At 49.0% G+C, this 12,740-nt stretch overlaps 1 protein-coding gene across 1 annotated transcript in view; it reads left to right on the forward strand.

Annotated features, from left to right (window-relative positions):
• The first annotated feature begins 1,954 nt into the window (after window positions 1-1,954).
• Window positions 1,955-12,740, forward strand: part of RPS6KB2 (ribosomal protein S6 kinase B2) — an 80,904-nt gene continuing 70,118 nt past the window's right edge. Inside the window, exon 1 of the mRNA XM_063958523.1 lies at window positions 1,955-2,057. Coding sequence (XP_063814593.1) covers window positions 1,998-2,057 — 60 coding nt within the window. The 5' untranslated portion in view covers window positions 1,955-1,997. The remainder of the gene's footprint in view (window positions 2,058-12,740) is intronic.

Here is a 12,740-nt window from a genome sequence, read left to right on the forward strand (position 1 = left end):
TTAGATGTCTAATATCTGATTAAGAGTGCCCCAACATAGAGTCTTTCTCCTCTCCTGTTCTAGTAGTGTTTGGAAAAACGCATGCGTTCGCTGGGAGGGTTCCTGACGTCAATTCCGGTCCCAGACAGGCTGAAATGATCGCAGCGGCTGAGTAAGTTCTGGGCTACTCAGAAACTGCACAAATGCATACCTCCCAACTGTCCCGATTTCAGCAGAACAGTCCCACTATTCGGACACTGGTGGTCATTCCGAGTTGTTCGCTCGTTGCCGATTTCCGCTATGCTGCGATTTGTTGCTAAATGCGCATGCGCATGGTACGCAGAGTGCATGCGCTAAGTTAATTTACACAAAACTTCGTAGATTTGCTGGTGTTCGTGCGGCGCTTTTCAGTCACACTGCTGATCGGTGAATGATTGACAGGAAAGGGGCGTTTCTGGGTGGTAACTGAGCGTTTTCCGGGAGTGTGCTAAAAAACGCAGGCGTGTCAGGGAAAAACGCGGGAGTGTCTGCAGAAACGGGGGAGTGGCTGGCCGAACGCAAGGCGTGTTTGTGACGTCAAACCAGGAACTAAACGGACCGAGCTGATCGCAATCTAGGAGTAGTTCTGGAGCTACTCAGAAACTGCAAGAAAATATTTAGTAGCAGTTCTGCTACTCTTTCGTTCACTATTCTGCTAAGATACACTCCCAGAGGGCGGCGGCCTAGAGTTTGCAATGCTGCTAAAAGCAGCTAGCGAGCGAACTCGTTATGAGGGCCTCTGTCCCGCTGTCCCTCCCGTGGGTCGCAGTGTCCCGCGGGTGGGGGGGCAGTTGGGGGAGGCTTTGATCAAGCAGCCGGTGATCACTGAATAGATGCATCTATTCAATGCTGAGAGGGGAGCAGGGGGCTGCCCAGCTGCTCGCGGAGCGCCGGGCACGCCCTCCAAATGCCGAAAACGGGTCCATGACGCTCGGTCACGCCCACTCGACAGATACCATGCCCCTCCCATGGCAAGCCACTACCCCTTTTCTGGTCGCGCGCGGCTTCGCTGTGCAGTGGTCCCTCTTCCTCCCCCTTCAAAGTTGGGAGGTATGCAAATCTCTTTTGTACCACTAGGCTGCACATGCGTTTGCACACTTGCAAAGCAAAAATACGCTCCACTATGGGGGTAATTCCAAGTTGATCGCAGCAGGAAATTTTTTAGCAGTTGGGCAAAACCATGTGCACTACAGGGGGGGGCAGATATAACATGTGCATAGAGAGATAGATTTGGGTGTGGTGAGTTCAATCTGCAATCTAAATTGCATCGTAAAAATAAAGCAGCCAGTATTTACCCTGCACAGAAACAAAATAACCCACCCAAATTTAACTCTCTCTGCACATGTTATGTCTGCTCCCCCTGCAGTGCACATGGTTTTGCCCAATTGCTAAAAAATATCCTGCTGCGATCAAATTGGAATTACCCCCTATATGCAGTGACTATCTGATCGCAGCGCTGCAAAAACAGCTAGCGTGCGATTAGGTCGGGATGACCCCCATAGTCTAAATTGCACTTAATTAATAAGGCTTTCTGTGCTTGTAATGAAAAATGCCGTTCTCTAAGAGTCCAGTAGATGGCAGTGATATCATTCAAATGTATGGCGGATATTTTCGGAGTGCTGCTGGATGGCGCTTTGATACCACTGATGGTCAACTGTGATGAGGTATGGATGCCGGCGGCCATTTTTCCGGAGACCACGCTCATATGAAGTGTCTTTAAACGAAATAGAGGAGAGGTTATAGGGCTCCCCGTCACTAGAACAGAGCAACCACATAATGACTAAAGTGTCTGCACTATTGCTGCTCGGTGGCAAAGGCGGATGCCATTTTGCCAGAGGCTAATCATATGTAAAAGTCAACGTAAGACTAGAGACAGGAAGTCATTAGCATGCATTAGTCACTTATTACGGCTGGCGCTGTAACTATAAGACCATGTACCCGGAAATAGCGCGCTCTTTTTGTTCCGGTATAAGGCAGCAATGGCAGCTGTCTTTGATCTGGACCTGGAAACAGAGGAGAAGAGTGATGACAATGACCCCGTGAGAGTGACTGGGAAGAGGGGGGAAGGGAGGGACTACAACTGTACCCCGGGAATAGGGGCGGGGCCTAAAGGGGGTGGAGCTTGGTAAATGGTGGGTACTGTAATGTGTAACGTGAGTGAGCTGTCTAGTATGGGGTGGAGGGGGGATTGTTATGCAGACTGCCTGTCCCTAGGGCCCTGGGTTCACCATTGAGAAGAAGTGATCAATATAACTTCTGTCCTTACTAGAATTTTCTGACGCTATCGCACAGTAACTATACTGAGGCAGAGTGAGTAATAATACAAACAATATGCAACACAGGAAACAACACTCAGAATTAGGTTGCCTTGGAATAAAATAGCTAACCAGGGACACAGAAATAATAAAAAAAAAAGTAAACATAAGTACAGTATTTAATCACTTATAATATGTAGTCATACCTCCCAACATGACCCTCCAGGTGGGACTAAATGCTGTGCTCCTGGACTTCCCTCTTAATGTATGATTGCTGGCACCTGTAGTGAAACACCTTTCTTATCAAGTAACTAGTTCAACAGGGTTGTCTTCAGTATGCCGACTGTCGGGATCCCGGCGCCGGCATACCGACACTTTTTCCCCCTCGTGGGGGTCCACGACCCCCCTGGAGGGAGAATAAAATAGCGTGGCGCCACCGTGCCCGCAGCATGGCGATCGCAGCGAGCCCGCAAGGGCCTCATTTGCGCTCGCCACGCTGTCGGTATGCTAACGGTCGGGCTCCCGGCGCCGGTATGCAGGTCGTCGGGAGCCCGGCCGCCGGCATACCATACTACACCAGTTCAACATAGGTGAGGGCAATCCTACATTAAGAGGGAAGGCCAGGAACAGAGCATTTTGTCTCTCCTGGAGAGGGTCATGTTTGGAGTTGTGTATTTAATCATATGAATAGGGATCTGAATACAGAGTAGAAACCCATTAAAGTGGTAAAATGCCGTTTTTAAAATATATTTTTTACTACAAGGCCACAGTTTAACAACAGCTGTGTGGTCCTTATTTGCAAATCCCACAGAATGTTGCGATCTGAAAAGGTTATTGTGGATTTCAGCATACTGCGCATGCACCGAGTTAGCTAGCCTGTACTGATTGATCCGTTAGTCAACGGAACACACTGGCCGTGAAATTGGCGTTTCTGGCTGGCAACTAACTGATTTGTCTCATGGGAGTGATGCAGGTGGAGATGGGATCTTTGTTTCAGATGGATCTTTTGCACCCAACATGGGATTGTTTTAAGTCCCAATACTAATGATGACACCTGCGGCAGCGGACATAAGAACAGTGGGCACAATCCGCTACCACGGTTTACATATGATTTGCCAGTGGACGGGATGTAGCTCAACAGCGCTATCCCGGACGGCAGCGGGGCGAGCACTACGAATCCCCTTGCAGGATCACTGCGCTTGCCACGCAGCAGGCTCTGTGGCTTGCTGCGCTTGCTATAGGATCTTTTCCCACTTTGTCTGCAGACACCCACAAGTTGGAATAGCCCTGTTTAGACGGTATTCCGGCTGTCTGCATTGTCGGCTGTTGGGATTCTGGCGTCGGTATCCCGACAGCCGGCAAATTAAACGCATCCCGCTACCACATACAGTTGCACAGATGTTTGGTACACACTGGCTGATTCCTGTATTAGCATAATGTACTAGTGAGCAGGCATCCTACTCCGAATCAGCCACCGACTGTGGAAATTGTTTACACGTACTTTGCTAATGGGAGATACAGAAATATACATAAACCCCTCATCACAGTCCAACTTACAGGTATTACCACTTTGCAGCATCCCTTCAATTAGATAAGGCATTAACTAAGAATAGCATTCTGAAGGCAGAGCCAGGCCACCCACGGACATCTACAGCTGAGAAAACAGTGTGGTTCTCATTTGCAAAGCGCATTTTCTGCACAAATTGTGTACCCATACCCTTCTCAAGGGAGATATAGAATGGCAGAAATATCTGTGTAAATGCCACATCACAGTCCAACTTACTACCACTCCGAGATATCTCTATCATTAAAGAACTTTCCATTTTTTCCCCTCTAATGCTTATTAGTGTAACTTCATGTTTGTCTTATATTAATCACAAAAGAAAAGCAACATCAGGACAGTATTTAAAAGAAATTCACATTTTTGTGTGAAGATTTTTTTTTTTTTTCCATTATGAAGAGTGATTCAAGAAAATTACTTTTCCTCTAAAGTGCAAATGGAAAGTTAATAGATAACATTCAAAGTTTAGGATATCACTCTATTGGGGTAATTCAGTTATTCTGGGCACCCCATACTGGGTGTCTATACAAATGGGTGCCCGACAAGGGCACAAATTTATTCTTGCAGCCTCCTGAGGTGCGAGAAGAATGTTTGCAAAGTCCATTTGAGTACGCAAGCAGTGGTTTGGGCTCCTTAACTCCTTTACACTGTTTTAGCCACTTTGCTAAACCCATTGCCCAAATAGAGAAACAATTAAATTGCACCGTCGTGTGTGTGTGTGTGTGTGTGTGTGTGTGATTGTGTGTATGTATATATATATATATATATATATATAAATATATATAATATACGCCTAGCAACTGAATCACCATCTAAGACTTCCAATTCATGCCTTTGCACCTACTCCACCCCTTTAACTTGCTTACATTGTCTCACTCCTCCAAATTTAAATATTTCCTTAATAGTAGGTACAATTGTGCACTGATACTTTATTTCTCTGACGTCCTAGTGGATGCTGGGAACTCCGTAAGGACCATGGGGAATAGCGGCTCCTGGGCACAACTAAAGAAAGCTTTAGGACTACCTGGTGTGCACTGGCTCCTCCCTCTATGCCCCTCCTCCAGACCTCAGTTAGAATTTTGTGCCCGGCCGAGCTGGATGCACACTAGGGGCTCTCCTGAGCTCCTAGAAAAGAAAGTATATTTTAGGTTTTTTATTTTCAGTGAGATCTGCTGGCAACAGACTCACTGCTACGAGGGACTTAGGGGAGAGAAGCGGACCTACCTGCTTGCAGCTAGCTTGGGCTTCTTAGGCTACTGGACACCATTAGCTCCAGAGGGATCGAACACAGGCCCAGCCTCGGTCGTCCGGTCCCGGAGCCGCACCGCCGTCCCCCTTGCAGAGCCAGAAGCAAGAAGAACGTCCAGGAAATCGGCGGCAGAAGACTCCGGTCTTCATTAAGGTAGCGCACAGCACTGCAGCTGTGCGCCATTGCTCCCTGTGCACACCACATACTCCGGTCACTGATGGGTGCAGGACGCTGGGGGGGGGCGCCCTGGGCAGCAATTAGAGTACCTTAAGAGTGGCAAATCACACATAATATAGCCTAATAAGCTATATATGTGTAAAATACCCCTGCCACATTATGATTATAAGAGCGGGAGAAGTCCGCCGAAAAAGGGGCGGGGCTATCTCCCTCAGCACACTGGCACCATTTTCTCTTCACAGTGCAGCTGGAAGACAGCTCCCCAGGCTCTCCCCTGTAGTTTTCAGGCTCAAAGGGTTAAAAAGAGAGGGGGGGCACTAAATTTAGGCGCAAATCTGTGTATTATAGCAGCTATAAGGGAAAAATCACTGTGGGTAATGTGAATCCCTGCATTATATAGCGCTCTGGTGTGTGCTGGCATACTCTCTCTCTGTCTCCCCAAAGGACTTTGTGGGGTCCTGTCCTCAGTCAGAGCATTCTCTGTGTGTGTGCGGTATGTCGGTACGGCTGTGTCGACATGTTTGATGAAGAGGCTTATGTGGAGGCGGAGCAGATGCCGATAAATGTGATGTCACCCCCTGCGGGGTCGACACCTGAGTGGATGGACATGTGGAAGGAATTACGTGACAGTGTCAACTCCTTACATAAAAGGTTTGACGACATAGCAGATGTGGGACAGCCGGCTTCTCAGCCCGTGCCTGCCCAGGCGTCTCAAAAGCCATCAGGGGCCCTAAAACGCCCACTACCTCAGATGGTAGACACAGATGTCGACACGGATACTGACTCCAGTGGCGACGAGGAGGAGACTACTGTACATTCCAATAGAGCCACCCGTTACATGATTACGGCAATAAAAAATGTGTTGCACATTTCTGATATTACCCCAGGTACCACAAAAAAGGGTATTATGTTTGGGGAGAAAAAAGCTTCCAGTGGTTTTTCCCCCATCTGATGAACTAAATGTGTGAAGAAGCGTGAGTTTCCCCCGATAAGAAACTGGTAATTTCTAAAAGGTTACTAATGGCGTACCCTTTCCCGCCAGAGGATAGGTCACGTTGGGAGACATCCCCTAGGGTGGATAAAGCGCTCACACGTCTGTCAAAGAAGGTGGCACTACCGTCTCAGGACACGGCCGCCCTAGAGGAGCCTGCAGATAGAATGCAGGAGGCTATCCTGAAGTCTGTATATACACACTCAGGCATTCTACTGAGACCAGCTATTGCTTCAGCATGAATGTGCAGTGCTGCAGCTGCGTGGTCAGATTCTCTGTACCTTAAGACAGGGACACTATATTGCTAACCATAGAGCATATTAAAGACGCAGTCTTATACATGAGAGATGCACAGAGGGATAATTGCCGACTGGCATCTAAAATAAACGCAATGTCCATTTCTGCCAGGAACTCGGCAGTGGACAGGTGATGCTGATTCTAAAAGGCACATGGAAGTTTTGCCTTACAAGGGTGAGGAGTTGTTTGGGGATGGTCTCTCGGACCTCGTTTCCACAGCTACAGCTGGGAAATCAACATTTTGCCCCATGTTCCCTCACAGCCAAAGAAAGCACCGTATTATCAGGTACAGTCCTTTCGGCCCCAGAAAGGCAAGCGGGTTAAAGGCGCGTCCTTTCTGCCCAGAGGCAGAGGTAGAGGGAAAAAGCTGCAGCATACAGCCAGTTCCCAGGAACAAAAGTCCTCCCCCGCTTCCTCTAAGTCCACCGCATGACGCTGGGGCTCCACAGGCGGAGCCAGGTACGGTGGGGGCCCGTCTCAAGAAATTTCAGCGACCAGTGGGCTCGCTCACGGGTGGATCCCTGGATTCTACAGGTAGTATCTCAGGGGTACAAGCTGGAATTCGAGACTTCTCCCCCTCGCCGTTTCCTCAAATCTGCCTTGCCGACAGCTCCCTCAGACAGGGAGGCAGTGCTGGAGGCAATTCACAAGCTGTATTCGCAGCAGGTGATAGTCAAGGTACCCCTTCTTCAACAGGGACGGGGTTACTATTCCACAATGTTTGTGGTACCGAAACCGGACGGTTCGGTGAGACCCATTTGAAATCCTTGAACACTTATATACAAAGGTTCAAGTTCAAAATGGAATCGCTCAGGGCGGTTATTGCAAGCCTGGACGAAGGGGATTACATGGTATCACTGGACATCAAGGATGCTTACCTGCATGTCCCATTTACCCCCCTCACCAGGAGTACCTCAGATTTGTGGTACAGGACTGTCATTACCAATTCCAGACGTTGCCGTTTGGTCTGTCCATGGCACCGAGGGTATTTACCAAGGTAATGGCAGAGATGATGATACTCCTTCGAAGGAAGGGAGTTATAATTATCCCGTACTTGGACGATCTCCTTATAAAGGCGAGGTCCAGGGAACAGTTGTTGATCGGAGTAGCACTAGCTGGGGCCGTGCTACAACAGCACGGCTGGATCCTGAACATTCCGAAGTCGCAGCTGGTTCCTACAACGCGTCTACTGTTCCTGGGGATGGTTCTCGACACAGAACAGAAAAAAGTGTTTCTCCCGGAGGAGAAGGCCAAGGAGTTGTCATCTCTAGTCCGAGACCTCCTAAAACCAAAACAGGTGTCGGTGCACCATTGCACGCGAGTCCTGGGAAAGATGGTGGCTTCTTACGAAGCAATTCCATTCGGAGGGTTCCATGCAAGGATCTTTCAGTGGGATCTGTTGGACAGGTGGTCCGGATCGCATCTTCAGATGCATCGGCTGATAACCCTGTCTCCAAGGGCCAGGGTGTCGCTGTTGTGATGGCTGCAGAGTGCTCATCTTCCAGAGGGCCGCAGTTTCGGCATACAGGACTGGGTCCTGGTGACCTCGGATGCCAGCCTTCGAGGTTGGGGGGCAGTCACACAGGGAAGAAACTTCCAAGGACAATGGTCAAGTCAGGAGACTTCCCTACACATAAATATTCTGGAACTAAGGGCCATTTGCAATGCCCTAAGTCAGGCAAGACCCCTGCTTCAAAACCAGCCGGTGCTGATCTAGTCAGACAACATCACGGCGGTCGCCCATGTAAACCGACAGGTCGGCACAAGAAGCAGGATGGCAATGGCACAAGGATTCTCCGATGGGCGGAAAATCATGTGTTAGCACTGTCAGCAGTGTTCATTCCCGGAGTGGACAACTGGGAAGCAGACTTTCTCAGCAGACACGACCTCCACCCGGGAGAGTGGGGACTTCATCCAGAAGTCTTCCAAATGATTGTACACCATTGGGAAGGGCCACAGGTGGACATGATGGCGTCCCGCCTCAACAAAAAGCTAAAATGTTATTGCGCCAGGTCAAGGGACCCTCAGGCGATAGCTGTGGACGCTCTGGTAACACCGTGGGTGTACCAGTCGGTGTATGTGTTCCTTCCTCTGCCTCTCATACCCAAGGTCCTGAGAATAATAAGAAGGAGAGGAGTAAGAACTATACTCGTGGTTCCGGATTGGCCAAGAATATCTTGGTACCCAGAACTTCAAGAAATGATCTCAGAGGACCCATGGCCTCTGCCGCTCAGACAGGACCTGCTGCAGCAGGGGCCCTGTCTGTTCCAAGACTTACCGCCGCTGGTTTGACGGCATGGCGGTTGAACACCGGATCCTAAAGGAAAAGGGCATTCCGGATAAAGTCATTCCTACGCTGATTAAGGCTAGGAAAGATGTGACCGCAAAATATTATCACCGCATATGGCGAAAATATGTTGCTTAGTGTGAGGCCAGGAAGGCCCCAATGGAGGAATTTCAACTGGGTCGATTTCTGCACTTCCTACAGTCAGGAGTGACTATGGGCCTCAAATGGGTTCCAGTAAGGTCCAGTTTTCGGCTCTGTCCATTTTCTTCCAAAAAGAACTGGCTTCATTGCCTGAAGTTCAGACTTTTGTTAAGGGAGGGCTGCATATTCAGCCTCCGTTTGTGCCTCCAGTGGCACCGTGGGATCTCAACGTGGTGTTGGATTTCCTGAAGTCGCATTGGTTTGAACCACTTAAATCCGTGGAGCTAAAATACCTCACGTGGACAGTGGTCATGCTGTTGGCCTTGGCGTCGGCCAGGCGTGTATCAGAATTGGCGGTTTTGGCATGCAAATGCCCTTATCTGATTTTTCTCTATCGTCCTAGTGGATGCTGGGGTTCCTGAAAGGACCATGGGGAATAGCGGCTCCGCAGGAGACAGGGCACAAAAAAGTAAAGCTTTAGGATCAGGTGGTGTGCACTGGCTCCTCCCCCTATGACCCTCCTCCAAGCCAGTTAGATTTTTGTGCCCGGCCGAGAAGGGTGCAATCTAGGTGGCTCTCCTAAAGAGCTGCTTAGGAAAGTTTAGCTTAGGTTTTTTATTTTACAGTGAGTCCTGCTGGCAACAGGATCACTGCAACGAGGGACTTAGGGGAGAAGAAGTGAACTCACCTGCGTGCAGGATGGATTGGCTTCTTGGCTACTGGACATCAGCTCCAGAGGGACGATCACAGGTACAGCCTGGATGGTCACCGGAGCCTTGCCGCCGGCCCCCTTGCAGATGCTGAAGTAAGAAGAGGTCCAGAATCGGCGGCAGAAGACTCCTCAGTCTTCTAAAGGTAGCGCACAGCACTGCAGCTGTGCGCCATTTTCCTCTCAGCACACTTCACACGGCAGTCACTGAGGGTGCAGGGCGCTGGGAGGGGGGCGCCCTGGGAGGCAAATGAATACCTATTTTGGCTAAAAATACCTCACATATAGCCTCCGGAGGCTATATGGAGATATTTAACCCCTGCCAGAATCCGTTAAGAGCGGGAGACGAGGCCGCCGAAAAAGGGGCGGGGCCTATCTCCTCAGCACACAGCGCCATTTTCCCTCACAGAAAGGCTGGAGGGAAGGCTCCCAGGCTCTCCCCTGCACTGCACTACAGAAACAGGGTTACAACAGAGAGGGGGGGCACTAATTTGGCGATATGCTTATATATATATATATTAAGATGCTATAAGGGAAAACACTTATATAAGGTTGTCCCTATATAATTATAGCGTTTTTGGTGTGTGCTGGCAAACTCTCCCTCTGTCTCTCCAAAGGGCTAGTGGGTCCTGTCCTCTATCAGAGCATTCCCTGTGTGTGTGCTGTGTGTCGGTACGTGTGTGTCGACAGGTAGGAGGACGATGTTGGTGAGGAGGCGGAGCAATTGCCTGTAATGGTGATGTCACTCTCTAGGGAGTCGACACCGGAATGGATGGCTTATTTAGGAAATTACGTGATAATGTCAACACGCTGCAAGGTCGGTTGACGACATGAGACGGCCGACAAACAATTAGTACGGTCCAGACGTCTCAAAAACACCGTCAAGGGTTTTAAAACGCCCGTTTACTTTAGTCGGTCGACACAGACACAGACAGGGACACTGAATCCAGTGTCGACGGTGAATAAACAAACGTATTCCTTATTAGGGCCACACGTTAAAGGCAATGAAGGAGGTGTTACGTATTTCTGATACTACAAGTACCACAAAAGAGGGTATTATGTGGGATGTGAAAAAACTACCATAGTTTTTCCTGAATCAGATAAATTAAATAAAGTGTGTGATGCGTGGGTTCCCCCCGATAGAAAATTATGGGCGGTATACCCTTTCCCGCCAGAAGTTAGGGCGCGTTGGGAAACACCCCTTAAGGTGGATAAGGCGCTCACACGCTTATCAAAACAAGTGGCGGTACCGTCTATAGATAGGGCCGTCCTCAAGGACCAGCTGACAAGGCTGGAAAATATAATAAAAAGTATATACACACATACTGGTGTTATACTGCGGCCAGCGATCGCCTCAGCCTGGATGTGCAGAGCTAGGGTGGCTTGGTCGGATTCCCTGACTAAAAATATTGATACCCTTGACAGGGACAGTATTTTATTGACTATAGAGCATTTCTATATATGCGAGATGCACAGAGGGATATTTGCACTCTGGCATCATGAATAAACGCGATGTCCATAACTGCCAGAAGATGTTATGGACACGACAGTGGTCAGGTGATGCAGATTCCAAACGGCACAGTATGGCCGTATAAAGGAAGAGGACTTGTTTGGGGTCGGTCCATCGGACCTGGTGGTCACGGCAACTGCTGGAAAATCCACCGTTTTTTACCCTAAGTCACATCTCTGCAGAAAAAGACACCGTCTTTTCAGCCTCAGTCCTCTCGTCCCTATAAGATCATATCTGCCCAGGGATAGAGGAAAGGGAAGAAGACTGCAGCAGGCAGCCTATTCCCAGGAACAGAAGCATTTCACCGCGTCTGACAAGTTCTCAGCATGGCGCTGAGACCGTACAGGACCCCTGGATCCTACAAGTAGTATCCCGGGGGTACAGACGGGAATGTCGAGACGTTTCCCCTTCGCAGGCTCCTGAAGTCTGCTTTACCAAGTCTCCCTCCGACAAGGAGGTAGTATGGGAAAAAATTCACAAGCTGTATTCCCAGCAGGTGACAATTAAATTACCCCTCCTACTACAGAAAAGGGGTATTATTCCACACTATATTGTGGTACTGAAGCCAGAAGGCTAGGTGAGACTTATTCTAAAAAATTTTTTTTTGAACACTTACAAAGGTTCAAATTAAGATGAAGTCACTCAGAGCAGTGATAACGAACCAGGAAGAAGGGGACTATATAGTGTCCCGGGACATCTGGGATGCTTACCTCTATGTCCCAAATTTGCCCTTCTCACTAAGGGTACCTCAGGTTCGTGGTGCAGAACTGTCACTATCGGTTTCAGACGCTGCCGTTTGGATTGTCCACGGCACCCCGGGGTCTTTACCAAGGTAATGGCCGAATTGATGATTCTTCTTCGAAGAAAAGGCGTCTAAATTATCCCTTACTTGGACGATCTCCTGATAGGGGCATAGTCCAGGGAACAGTTGGAGGTCGGAGTAGCACTATCTCGGATACTGCTACAATCAGCACGGGTGGATTCTAAATATTCCAAAATCGCAGCTGATCCCGACGACACGTCTGCTGTGCCTAGGGATGATTCTGGACACAGTCCAGAAAAAGGTGTTTCTCCCGGAAGAGAAAGCCAGGGAGTTATCCGAGCAAGTCAGGAACCTCCTAAAAACAGTGCATCATTGCACAAGGGTCCTGGTAAAAATGGTGGCTTCCTACGAAGCAATTCCATTCGGCAGATTTCACGTAAGAACTTTTCAGTGGGATCTGCTGGACAAATGGTCCGGATCGCATCTTCAGATGCATCAGCGGATAACCCAATATCCAAGGACAAGGGTGTCTCTCCTGTGGTGGTTATAGAGTGCTCATCTTCTAGAGGGCCGCAGATTCGGCATTCAGGATTGGATGCTGGTAACCACGGAGCCCAGCCTGAGAGGCTGGGGAGCAGTCACACAAGGGAAAAATTTCCAGGGAGTGTGATCAAGTATGGAGACTTTTCTCCACATAAATATACTGGAGCTAAGGGTAAATTTATAATGCTCTAAGCTTAGCAAGACCTCTGCTTCAAGGTCAGCCGGTATTGATCCAGTGG

The sequence above is a fragment of the Pseudophryne corroboree genome, chromosome 3 (assembly GCF_028390025.1).
Source record: "Pseudophryne corroboree isolate aPseCor3 chromosome 3, aPseCor3.hap2, whole genome shotgun sequence".
NCBI classification, from domain to species: domain Eukaryota; kingdom Metazoa; phylum Chordata; class Amphibia; order Anura; family Myobatrachidae; genus Pseudophryne; species Pseudophryne corroboree.